This window comes from Cervus canadensis, chromosome 2 (genome assembly GCF_019320065.1).
Source record: "Cervus canadensis isolate Bull #8, Minnesota chromosome 2, ASM1932006v1, whole genome shotgun sequence".
NCBI lineage: Eukaryota > Metazoa > Chordata > Mammalia > Artiodactyla > Cervidae > Cervus > Cervus canadensis.
In genome coordinates, this window is record NC_057387.1 from 113,868,990 (window position 1) to 113,882,157 (window position 13,168).

Below are 13,168 nucleotides of genomic sequence, written 5' to 3' on the forward strand. Positions count from 1 at the left end.
AGATTTTATTTTCTTGGGCTCCAAAATCACTGTGGATGGTGACTGCAGCCATGAAATTAAGACACTTGCTGCTTGGAAGAAAAGCTATGACAAACCTATACTGTGTATTAAAAAGCAGAGACATGACTTCGCCAACAAAGGTCCATACAAAGTAATGGTTTTCCTAGTAGGAGTCATGTATGGATGTGAGAGTTGGACTATAAAGAAAACTGAGCACCAAAGAATTGATGCTTTTGAACTGTGGTGTTGGAGAAGACTCTTGAGAGTCCCTTGGACTGCAAGGAGATCCAACCAGTCCATCCTAAAGGAAATCATTCCTGAATATTTACTGAAAGGGCTGATGTTGAAGCTGAAACTCCAATACTTTGGCCACCTGATGCAAAGAACGAACTCATTTGAAAAGACTGTGATGCTGGGAAAGATTGAGGGCAGGAGGAGAAGGGGACGACAGAGGATGAGATGGTTGGATGGCATCACTGACTCAATGGACATGAGTTTGAGTAAACTCCAGGAGTTGGTGATGGACAGGGAGGACTGGCGTGCTGCAGTCCATGGGGTCACAAAGAATCGGATACGACTTAGCGACCAAACAACAAGACAGAAGGAGGGATGGATGATGAAGAATGGATGGGTGGAGGGGTGGGTGGGCAGGTGGATGTGTAGGTGGATAAATGAATGGAAGGAAGGAAAAGTGCAGGACTGGGAGGATGGATGGATGGATGGATGACTGAGTGGATGAGTGGATGACTGGGAGGATGGATGGATGGATGACTGGGAGGATGAGTCGATGACTGGGAGGATGGATGGATAGATGACTGGGAGGATGGATGGATAGATGACTGGGAGGATGGATGAGTGGATGACTGAGTGGATGAGTGGATGACTGGGTGGCTAGACAGGTGGGTGGGTGGATGGGTGGGTGGAAGAACAAACACGGTCCTTGGCAGCCACAGAAGGTGGGAACCACCCAGGGTGCCCTCCCAGTGCTCTGTGGCCGAGTCAGCACCTCCCGGGTAAACCCTCACCCTCATGCTCACTCCCTCCCTCCATCCTTCTCTCTGTGGGGCACTCTGTCCTCATGGGAGGGGACCCTCCGGGCATCACACCATGCTGTCCCTAGGGCACTTCGAGGACAGCAAATCCCAGAGCCTGCGTTGGAGCGGGGGCACGAGACAGCCACGCAGGTACGCCAGCGGGGTGGGACTTGCTCACCAGGTCGTTGCCGCTGGCGATGGACAGGGAGAGCGGGGAGTGGCCACTCCACAGCAAGTTGGGGCTGGCTCCGTGGGCCAGCAGGAGCCGGACGACGTCCCTGGCGCACTGGGCAGGGAGAGAGGCGGGAGGACGGCGGGTTACAGGGGCGCCTCCACTCCAGGGGAGACACACACCGTGAGGCCATCCCGGCCACTGACTGCTCCTCCCTCACACTAGGGCCCTGCCTGGCACACACAAGCGCCCTGAACGCCGGGTAGTGAATGGTGGGTGGATCCTCAAGCGAAGAAGAGGTTTTCCAAACGTCAATCATTTCAGATGGAAAACAAGGATGTCGGTGACGAGTAAGTTGATTTGAAGGAAAGAGGAGAGTCAGGGCCGCTCTACTGCAGCTGTTGCAGACTCGAATACAGCTGTTGCCGCTGTATCGAGACTACTGCAGCTGGGCCGGGCACACGGCAGGTGGGGCAGAGGGCGAGCCCTTCACCGGGACACACCAGGCAAAAGAAACACAGGGGCACTTTCATCCCTTTGCCCCCAAGGAAGCTCTCAGCGTCCCCCTCCTCTCTGGGAAGTGCCCACGGGGAGTTGACCCAGGCTCCCCTCACCACAAGGAGCGGTCTGCTGCTCTGCGGACTTGCAGACCCCAGGGGCCGGCTGGGCCACCTTGCAAGACCACCCCCTTTGCCAGCCTCACTGGCCAGGCCAAGGGGAGCCCACAGAAGTGTGCCGAGGGGTTCCTGGGAAGCTTCCCCTCTTCTCACTCTCCCTGGTGGAATGCAGGCGTGGTGGCTGGATGGCTGCAGCCCTCATGTCTTAGCACTGGACTTCACACTGGTGATCTGTCCTTGATCTGATGAGAACGTGGCCTATGGTGCCTCCTGACTTTGTTTCCCCTTAACTTTTCCAAATCCGAAATCAGTACAAAGGACAAAGGCGTGTGAGCTAGAAAGAGCTGTGCTCCAAGCCCAGGCCTCCAATTTACTGACCAGGGGCCTTGGGCAGCCCCGCCTTCCCGGAGCCTCGCTGTCCCCGGCCTCAGCCTGGGCTTGCCGCCCCGCTCTGGTGGGGCAGTGACACAGCCCGAGGATGCATTGACAAGACGGGGGGTGTTCTGGAGCGGGTGGTCCCTTGCCAGCATTGCATGGGCGCCCACCCCCACGCAGGCCCTCACGGTCCCCATCAGGGCGGCACATGTGATCCTCATCCTGGGCACTGACAAAGACGTCCTGCCGCAGGCCCATGAGGCTGCTGCTGTTTCATTTCACAGGCAAGTAAACAGAGGCTGTGTATCAAGCACTCAGGGGCTCGCTGGCCCGCCTCCCCAACTCCCCTCGCACCCATCCTCCAAGGGGTTCCTGCACCTGCCGCGGGCGAACTGATCCCAAAGCGGACAGGAGGCAGCGGCACCAGATGGGGTCACCGCCCGGGGGGGTGATGGGCGGGCTGCACAGACGTGTGTGACTGCCACCCGCAGTAACGCAGTGACTTCACGAGGCGACCCAGGCCCCCACCCCCAGGTGCACAGGCCTGTGTGTGGACGCGTGTCCCCAGCACGTGCTCTGAAATAACACGTCCGTGCACATGAGTTCCATGATGCTTCCTATCCTATCTCCACACAGCGTGTCTCAGCTCACTGCCGACCTGACCCAGTCCCCCGAGTCCGGGGCCCACTTAGGGAGGATGACCTGTAGCTGGAGGACCCTGGTGTGGACCATGGCACGCCCAGGTCTGCTCACATGGCCACGGGACCTGAGGCCTGGCTCAGCCCACCAAGCCTGTGGGCTCACCGCCCTGCACGTGCACGTGTACACACGTGCATGCAGACATACACACCGACCTACAAGCTCACACACACGCCTGCACACAGACGCACGCACACACTCACGGACGGGCACTCACGGGTACGCTTCAAGGCGCCTGTGCACACCCCCCGGCCCACCCGGAAGGCCGCCTCACCCTGTGGTTGTCCTCCCGCTCACAGGCCACGTGCAGGGCCGTCCTGCCCCCCTCGTCGGGGACTGACGTGCACCTGCTGTAGTAGATGCTGGGCGGGCCCGCTTCACTGTTGAGCTTCAGGCTGGAAGGCAGCAGGTCCAGCTGTGGGCAGACAGAGGGGTTGAGGGTGGCCCCAAGCCCATCCCCCCAGAGCAGAGACCCGCCACATGCCGCCCGGCCCTGCACCCACTGCAGGCACCAGCTCACACCCAGGGCCCCCCCAGGGCCGCGCCGCCCCCCAGCCCACAGGCCTGCAGCGGTGCCCCGTGAACTACCCTGACTCCTCGAGCCCGCCCTCCCCTCCCCGCCCCAGGCCCTCGGGCGCTGGGGGCTGGATGAGGCTTGGGTGGACGCAAGGATGAGACAGCAGAGCTGCTGTGCTCCAGGGGCTCGGCCTGGAGGAGGAGGGCTGGGAGGGCTGCATGGCGGAGGGGGCCTTGGCATGGCCTTGCAGGGGGCGGGGGCGCTGCATGTGCCAAGATGCAAGCTCTCCCTCTCCAGCCCTGCACCCCAGAACCCCCGCCCGGCAGGCTCCAAGCCCCACCTCTGGCCCCCAGGCCCTTCTGCAGCATCACCACCCCACCCGGCAGCCTGCCCTGCCCCCTGAGGGTCCACTCCCCTCCCTGTCACGTGTTGGAGCAGGTTGGCAGGGGGCACCGGGCCCTGAGCCCTGGTCTGGGGACACGAGGCTCCCTGAAGGTGGGGCAGACCTGGAGGCTGAGGAGGCCCACAGCTCGACTCCCCCAGCCTCGGCAAGGGCAGAGCCCGTGGCCCGACTCCCCCCGCACATCAGGAGCTCAGAGCCCGCGGGGCTCGGGGCCGGCCTTCTCAGATGGCGGCAGCCTAGAAGCGGCCCAGGGGACGGAGGGGCGGCTGGGAGGCAGGCGGGGTGGGAGGACCCGGCCAGGGAGTGCGGCCCTGGGCAGACGCGTCTCCAGGCAGAGGGGCACCCCCCAAGTGGAGTGAGACAGAGCCTCCTACAGAATGCCCTCCTGGGGGCCCGGCTACCCCAGCGAGGACCCCCGGGCTTTGTGAGCTGCCTGAAAAAGCAGGTTCTCACTCACATTCATCAAGTGCGCATGCCTCTCCCACACCACAGGCCTGTGTGCGGAGTGTTCACACTCGGGGCCCAAGTCACACTGCCTCCCTCTGCTCCGGACAGGCCCCGGCTCGCACAGACTACCACGGGTGTGTCCAGGCACACGCTGCCCGGATCCAGGCCGGCCTGTGGCTCGCAGAGCGTCCGGCACCCTCCTTAGGGACCTCACGCTGCCTGCAGAGGGACCCCACCCTCCACGGCGCAGATGCCCACCTTAGCCTGCTTGTACACATCGTCCTGGTCGGCCGCCCTGGCATCCACGTCAGTGATGGCGTGGAGCAGCAGCTCCGTTATCTTGACGCCCTCCTCCCCAGGGAGGGCAGCTGCGATGTGGAGAGGGGTCAGGGCCCCCAGCTGCAGGGGAAACATAGGCGGGTGAGGGTGCAGCCCCGGCTCCCGAGGAGCGACAGCCGTCAGCCCGAGGGTGGGGCTCTGTGTGAACAAGGCCCGTGGGGCCCCGGTCCAGGGCGAGAGCATGGCCGCCTGCCCCCCGCCTGCCTCGGGTTCCCAAGGCACCACATACTTGTCATCAGGGACATTCGGGACAAGAGGCCCGCCCACAATGGACCACAAACACACCACACAAGCCCAGCCGTCTGCTCTGATTCATAAGAGGCTTTCGTCCGCCAGGGTGACAGACAGGAACACAGGCCCTGGTGGACCAGCTTCCTATTAGACCAAATGTCTCCGCTCTCCTCCAGGAGGTTTCAAAGATGGAGGCCAATCAGTGAGCACAAGTCCCTGTGAAATCCTCCTGGGTCTGACGCCTGAAATCCCGCTTCCCTGCACCCTTGCACTTACACCCAAGAAAAAAGAGGAAATAAACAACCCGGCTCAGGGGCCCAGAAGGTGAGCAAGTAGCCTGAGCAAGACTGGCAGCCTTTTCAAAAGCCAACACCCTCTGAGTATAAGAGGCCGAAGTGACTGACAAGCATCGACACAACCAGGGAGGAAAGCAGACGCTGCGGGAGACCGTCAGAGTCGGCCCGTGGCCCCCACGGCCTCAGGCCCCCGGCGCGGCCCACCTCGGGCGGGAACTGGATGTCCGTCCTGGCCCGGTTCTCCAGCAGCAGCCTCACCCCGTCCACGTCCCCGGCCTTGACGGCGAAGAAGAGGACCTGCATGGGCACGCGGCTCAGGTTGGGGTCGGCGCCGCGGCGCAGCAGGAGTTTGATGGTCGCCCACCTGTGCCTGTCTCTGGAAGGAGCAGGGAGACGGTCACGGGCTGGCGGAGGGGCACGCGTGGCCCGTAGCCCGGACATGCCCCGGGCCGGAGGAGGCCCCACCGGGGGTGCTGGCGAGGCCTGACGCGGAGCACCCTGCCCCCGGGGTCCTGCCTCGCCAAGACTGCAGCCCTTCCCTGCACCAGGGCAGCCCAAGTCCAGCCGCGGCCCTGCCCGGCTTCAGCCTGGCGCTCACTTAGCCTCCCTGAGGTCACCTGGGATGCGGGGTGGGGGTGGGGGCCAGGAGGCCTCCCGGGGCGGCCGTGAGGGGACGGTGTACATTGCCTGGCACCCATGGGGTCCAAGGTTGTACACACACAGCAGATGTGCACATACATGTGTAAACACACACACACCTACACACACAGAGACACAGCATAGCACGTACTCACACACGCATAGCACACAGCATGTACACACATGCAACACACATACACATGCAGGCACAGTGTGTACATGCAACCACACATGTAACAGTGCACACACAAACCTACCACACACACTCACACTGGCACACACGTCTCTCACAAGCAGCTCAGAGCAGCACACCCAGCCTCTTGTGGGGACGCCGTGAGGGCTGGGCCTGAGGGGACTGGGCGGGTGGTGGGCAGGGAGAAGGTGGGGGTGCAGAGTGGGGTGTGCGAGAGGCCGAGTGCGGCAGGTGGGGGCCCAACCGGCCCGCTGACCCCCGGCAGAGCAGAGGGAGAGCGGAGGCTGGGTCAGTCAGGGCGGCAGCACTCAGACGGCCTGCCCTCCGACCCTCCGCACTTGAACCATCCTTCCAGGCTCCCAAAGAGCTTTCTTTACCCAGGTTCTAGCCATCCCTGTCTACTGTCTTAAAAATTAAGACTGAGAATGTGTTCAAATATTTAGTAATACACTCAAAAAGTAACACTAACCATTGCATATTCGCACAGATAACCAGTTTTTATGAAAAACTTGGCCACCTCAGAGCCCTCACCGCGAGGGGCCACTGGCCCTGAAGATAATTCTATGTGCTCGGGACTGGGTGGAGGGGCAGCCCTGCTTCCGTGAGAGCCTCCCTGGGCGTGGTGCGCGTGCGCGTATGTGTGCGCGCGCCTGTGCGCGCACGCATCCACGGTGAGTGACCGTGTGCGGGTGGGTGTGCACAAGAGGACGCGTGTGTCCCTGGGTGACTAAGGGTGAGTGCTCGCCTGTGCGTTTCCGGTGCCAGCGCCCCCTCCCACGCTCCGCCCCAGGGAGAGCACAGAGGCCAGCCGCTGGGAGCCACCCCCGGCGTGCAGAACCGCCCTCGGGCGGGAGCGGGGCTCGCGGCTCTCTCTGAGGCGCGCCCTGGGCCCGCCACCTACTGGACCATGCTCAGTGCCATCCTCCTCATGGTGCCCCGATCGGCGGGCCCAGCGCCCGGGGTCTGCAGCAGGCTGTGCCCCCGCGCGCCGCACTCCAGCAGCTGCGGCGGCAGGTCGATGCGGAAATGGTGCATGGCCCGGCCAGACTCGAAGTCCGAGTCGTTGCTGCAGGCCGAACTCCGGCCCGGCGTCCCCGAGGCCATAGCCCGAGAGCGCTCGGAGTCGCTGGCGCTGCTCCTCCCTGACGTGGAGCCCCGCTCCTGAGCCCCGCGGCGGCTGTCCGCGATGTTCGGCCTGGCGGAGGACTGCTTCCGCTCCGGGCCGCCCGGTGCCATGACCGGCTCCTCCAGAACCACCGGCTCCACGGGTGATTCCGAGATCGACAAGGAACGCTGGGTCGTGGTTACGGGCTTCGAAGCTTCCTTTGGAAAGGACCGAGAAAGCGTCTTTAGGACAAAGCGGCGAGTGCTGACCAGTAAGCCGCCTCTGTCTGCAGGGCCGGCCCGGGCCTCCCAGGCACCTGGGCCCCCCAGGCCCCGGGACCCTCCGCGCGCGGGTGCCATGCAGGCTTCCAGTGCAGACCCCCGCATCGTAGGCGAGGCGACCGGAGAATCAATGCCGAATGTCTCCCCACGGGCCGCTGTACTGATTACACACCAGAACGGGGAATTCTGGATACACGGGTTAAACAAATGGCATTATTACAATGAATTCCACCTGTCCTGACTTTTTCTAACGTGAGCCCCGGAAACGTCCGAATCCAGCGGGTGCCGGCGTTGCGCTCTGCGGCTTGGCGCGCCCTCCACCTGCCGTCACAGCCTCAGTTCTCAGCAGTGGCCCAGGGACAGAGGGCAGCAGCGCCAGATAAGCAGGGTCTCAGGTCCCACCGCGGACCATCCCCAGGCAGAAAGGCGGGGGCTAGGCCCAGCCCTCTGTTTTTGGTGTTTTTGTTTTTTTCCATTTATTTTCATTAGTTGGAGGCTAATTACTTTACAAGGGACCCAGCCTTCTGTCACTAACTGCTTCTGTGAAGGGCCCAGCAGTTCCACCCTGAGTACCCACCCAGAACCACCGAAGCAGGCATCCCGCAAGGCTCAGGGGCCTCCAGTAGTGCCGGTCACCAGAGGCCTCGGTGGGCCCTGTGCGTGGTCCACAGCGCCCTCTGTCCTGAGGCCCCAGCGGCTGCGCATGGCCTCCTAAGGGACACATCCTCTGTGCCGTAGCAACAAGCTCAGGGCACCCAGTGACCATGACAATTTCCTCCCATTTTGCTGCCTGCCCACCTCAATTCATCCCACTTGAGCCTGGTCTGCACAAGAAGGCCAGGGAGCTGGGGGACAGGAGTGGGAAACCGGCGGACTGGGGGACAGGTAGACAAGTGAGCAATGAGTGGTACTGGACCAGTGGACAGTTGGACAAGGGAGAGTTGGATGGATGGATGGGGGATGGGGATGGGAGGGGGGGCTGAGGAGGGGGGCATGATGGCAGGGGATGGGGAGGGGGGACCGCTAGATGGGGAGTGGGGGTCTGAGGACAGGGGCTGGGGGCCTGAGGATGGGGTGGATGGACAGCAGGGGATCAGGGAGGGGCTGGGGCCTGAGGATGGGGGGATGGACAGCAGGGGATCAGGGAGGGGCTGGGGCCTGAGGATGGGGGGATGGACAGCAGGGGATCAGGGAGGGGCTGGGGCCTGAGGATGGGGGGATGGGGGAGGGGGACAGCTGGATGCGTGGACAGCTGGACAGGGGACTGGTACCCAGGGATGGGGGCGGGGATGGGCTGGTGCAGACCCTGAGCCAGGGCGCAGGTTCCCCTGGGCTGACCTGGGGCTCGGGCACCGTCCTCTCGGCGATGTTGGGCTTGAAGGACGCGGTTGGGTAGTGGAGGAGGAAGCACATGTTCAGCGGGGTGAGGCCCTCGTCCGTGCACTTGTTCACGTTGGCCCCGTTGTCAAGCAGGAGGTTGACAATGTCAATGTGACAGTGAACCTGCAGGGAGGGGCCAGCCTGGCGAGGACAGCGGGCACTCTCAGCAGGGGCCAGGACCCCTGTGAGGCCCCATGCCCCAGCCAGCTCAGAGGTGGCCCCCACTCGCGGCTGCCCCAGGAGGAGGCACCCCGCCCCCCTCCCTGTCCAACCCTGCACGCCCATCCCACAGTGGGGCATCACGGGGGGAGGGGGAGGGCAGGCCCCGCCTACGAGGGGCCATCGCCCAGGGCCCTCTGGGTCAGCGGTCCTGTGAGTGACCCTGCCGCCCACACAAGCACCCTGCGGGGTTGGGGCGCTCACAGCAGCGGCGGCGAGCACCGTGTAGCCCTTGGCATCGGCCACGTCGGGGCTGGCAAGGTTGTCCCTCAGGATCCCGTAAATCCAGTCGTAATTCCCTTCCTGGGCCTTCAGGATCATCTCCTTGGAGAGCCGCTCCTTGGGCCCATGGCGTGCAAAGCCACTCCGCCGCCCCTCCAGGATGGCATCCATGTTCCAGCTGCTGTGAGCCCTCTTGTTCCTGGTGGTCAGGGAGCCTCGGTGGGGGAAGCCTGACTCTGGATACCAAGCCCTGCCACCAAAGGGCCCTCCCTCCCGTCCACACTTCCTCTTTTGTGCCTCTGCCCCGGACCACCCCCCTTCTCCGCCATCACAGTCTGCTCCTAGGGCACCCTAAGCCCTAGGCCTGCACAGCTCACCCGCCACTGGGGGACATGCTGCCCACAGGTGAAGATGCTATGGCTAAGCAAGCATCTTTCCTCAGCGAGAAGAGCTGTATCACTTAAAAAAAAAAAATTTATAGGCTCAGCTGATCTTTGCATGGTGGGTAGATACATGGGTGATAGATGGGTAGATGGATAGGTGAATGGATGAGTGAATATAGATGGATGGATGGGTAGATAGGTGGATGGATGGATGTGTGGGTGGGTGGGTAGGTGCATGAGTAAATGGGTGGATGGATATGATAGGTGGATAGATAGATGAGTGGGTGGATGGATGGACTAATGGATGGATAAGTGGATGGATGGGTGGGTGGATGGATGGGTAGATGGATGGATAGGTGGATGGATATGATAAGTGGGTGGATGGATGGATGGGTAGATGGGTGGATATGATAAGTGGGTGGATGGATAGATGGATGGATGGATGGATGGGTAGATGGATGGATAGGTGGATGGATATGATAAGTGGGTGGAAGGATGGATGGGTAGATGGATGGATATGATAAGTGGGTGGATGGATGGATGGATGAATGGATGGATGGATATGATTAAGTGGGTGGATGGATGGCTGAATGGACGGAAGGATGGATAGGTGGATGGATATGATAAGTGGGTGGATGAATGGATGGATGGGTGGATGGATAGGTGGGTGGATATGATAAGTGGGTGGATAGATGGATGGGTGGATGGATAGGTGGGTGGATGTGATAAGTGGGTGGATAGATGGATGGATGGATGGATAGGTGGATGGATATGATAAGTGGGTGGTGGATGGATGGATGGATGGATGAATGGATGGATGGATAGGTGGATAGATATGATAAGTGGGTGGATGGATGGATGAATGGATGGATGGATAGGTGAATGGTTATGATAAGTGGGTAGATGGATGGATGGGTGGATGAATAGGTGAATGGATGGGTGGATGGGTAGATGATGTATGCATGAGTAGCATTTGTGTTCACAAAACATGCATTCCAAAATAGTTTATAGATATTTGAGGACAAAGTGTAGGAAAGGGGTTTAAATATTCTTGAAAACTTTAACTTAAAAAATAAGTCTTCCTCAAGTGGCTGCTGACTTCCCCAGGGCCATTGGGGCAGGCGGCGGTGATCTTTGTAGACCAGCAGAGCGCTCCATCTTTCCCCTGCCATCTGTGGAGAAGCCAGAGGCCAAGCCAGCCACCCAGCCTCTTCCTGCCCTGCTCCCCCACAGCCCTCAGCACTTGGACAGTGTGTTCCAGCTCCAGGCACAAGCTCCCCCCGCCCTTCGCCACTGGGCTGCATCGGTCAGTCAAACAAGGCAAGCCTGACAGCCAGCCAGGACAGCCAAGTTGCGGGGCCAGCCGCCAGAGGCCTTCAGGACCCCCGGCCTGAGTGTGCCCCCATCGGAGGGCAGGAGGGCCATCGAGCTCTAGGGGTGAAGAGAGAGGACAGGCCAGTTTACCTGAACTTGTAAGCCTGCTTCTGGATTCTGACCATCAGAGGGGTCTCGTTTCTGATAAACCAGGGCTCTCCATCATCAACAAACGGAGGGATGTCGTTCAGAAAGATGCGGGCATCCAAGTCTTTGCGGAAGGAGGAGGTCATGGGCAGGTGGCTATTGTCGGTCGAGTAGATATAGATTTCCAGAGGCAGAGTGAGGTCGTCATTCAAGAGAAACCGCTTATAGTCGTAGAAGAACGGGTCCCGCCCCTCCTCTAGGCCCCAGTCCATCTTCTCCTCATCCGCGAGGGTGACCTTGGCGGGCGTGTGCGTCAGGAAGCCTGAGAACTCGGGGTAGCTGTGGACAGAGAGGCTGCCGGGGATCTCCACGCACAGCTTGATGAGGTGGTCACGGAACCACAGCCCCACATCCTGGCTGCCGTCCCGGTAGGTCTCAACGCCTGGTCCAAATCGCTCATCTGCCTTGTACAGCCCCTGCAGGACGGCACAACGGGGCGGAACGGGTGGCTGGGCAGGGCCTGTGCTCTGCGGCCAGTTTCTTAAATCAGAGGAAGAAAACATTGTCCTAAGAAATATGTTCATTCAATCGACAGTTTACTGAGGCTTTGGATGCTCCAGGCCCAAAGCACGGGCACTGGGACAGACGCGTTGTGGGCAGAGGGGCTGCGGGCCCGGGGGCCTTGCGCAGGGAAGCCGGGGATGCTGTGTGCCCCCTGCTCTTCTAACATGGTGAGCCCGGCCCAGGCAGCCACCAGGCTGGGAAGGAGCACGCAGGCAGAGGTGCCGGGCGCCGAGTCAGACACACCCCAGCAGGCGTGAGCCGAGGAGGAGGAGTGGTCAGCCTGGCTTGCCTCTAGGCCAGCAGAGCGCAGCCACCGCCGGGCTGCTCTGACGATCCTCTGACGCTGGGCGTTGGTGCCCGGTGATGGGTGTGAAGAGCAGGGGGAGCCGGGAGGGTCTCAGTGAGACACCGGGTATCAGTGCCTCCCAACAGCGAGGGACCTGGGACAAGGGTTCTGGCGCGGGGACCACAGAGACCCGGCTTCCTGGGAAGGACGCGCTGCATCTTCCCTGAGATGGTGTCGAAGGATGATGCCTGGAGGTCGCTGGGCAGGCAGAAGTACCGCCCAGCAAAAGCACAGAGGCCTGAAACCCTGGGGACACACACGTCACTCCCCACCCCCCCCATCTGAGAGCCCCATTCTCGGGAGCTCCCCATTGTCCAACGTGCCCATGGAGCACCTCTGGCTGCAAGCCTGGGGCTGAGCACTGTGGATGGACAGCCCTGCCCACGAGAAGCTGGCCGGCCAGACCAGGGGGCAGCAGATGAAATGAGGGAGGAAACGTGTGAGGACCACTGCACGGCACACAGGCTTGGGCTGGGGCCACAGGTGTTTCCAGGAGAAGCTGCGGATGGGCCAGTGACAGGGCGGGACGCACCATCAGACTCTGAAAGTGGCGGGGTTGGGGGACGGTCCCCCAGGAGCTATGAGCCTGGGAAGAGAGGCAGGCGTCCTGGGACAGAAAAGCAGCTGCCCCAGGAGTCCGCTTCTAAGAATCTGTCACAGGAAGTAATCCCAGCTCGTCAAAGCTGTAATATGTTCACAGCCTTACGTGAACAGCAGATGATGATCCAGGAACCTTGATGGTTCAATAAAGAGGGGCTGTCCACCGGCACTGGCTTTGAAAATTCTGTTCTTAATATGCATTCAATTTTGACCAAACAATCCCGCTTCTAGGAATGCATGCCACAGATCATAGCTGAAAACATGGAATCCGCAGTGAGGAAGGCTGCTTGGTGACGCAGGCCTTCCGGAGCTGCTGGGAGGGGGCAGGGCTGCTGGGACCAGGTGTAACCACAGATGGAGGACAGGGAGGACAGGGTGCCCTCGGGGGAGGAACGTGTGTGCCTGTCTGCCCGTCGTTTGTAAATGCAAAGCTAGAACTACAAAGATGATCACCAAGGACCAGGGAGGCTCGAGAAGGAAGAGAAGGGACTCCTGTGGGGGGACCGTGTTTGATGGATTTGACTTGGGAAAAGCATCAGGTTTTTGCATAATCACAAAATGAAATCAAAACAAGCTTTTAAAAACAGAATGCCAAAAATATGAAAGCAAAATAAAGCAAGTGACTGCAGCTCTGTACCTACGTGG

The 13,168-nt window shown here is 60.9% G+C and overlaps 1 protein-coding gene across 1 annotated transcript in view; it reads right to left on the reverse strand.

Annotated features, from left to right (window-relative positions):
• Positions 1–13,168, reverse strand: part of ANKMY1 (ankyrin repeat and MYND domain containing 1) — a 55,005-nt gene that overhangs the window by 33,709 nt on the left and 8,128 nt on the right. Inside the window, exons 5-12 of the mRNA XM_043462167.1 lie at positions 11,017–11,489; positions 9,152–9,368; positions 8,687–8,869; positions 6,864–7,285; positions 5,335–5,506; positions 4,523–4,663; positions 3,172–3,312; positions 1,213–1,320 (exon numbers count right to left, since the gene is read on the reverse strand). Coding sequence (XP_043318102.1) covers positions 1,213–1,320; positions 3,172–3,312; positions 4,523–4,663; positions 5,335–5,506; positions 6,864–7,285; positions 8,687–8,869; positions 9,152–9,368; positions 11,017–11,489 — 1,857 coding nt within the window. The remainder of the gene's footprint in view (positions 1–1,212; positions 1,321–3,171; positions 3,313–4,522; positions 4,664–5,334; positions 5,507–6,863; positions 7,286–8,686; positions 8,870–9,151; positions 9,369–11,016; positions 11,490–13,168) is intronic.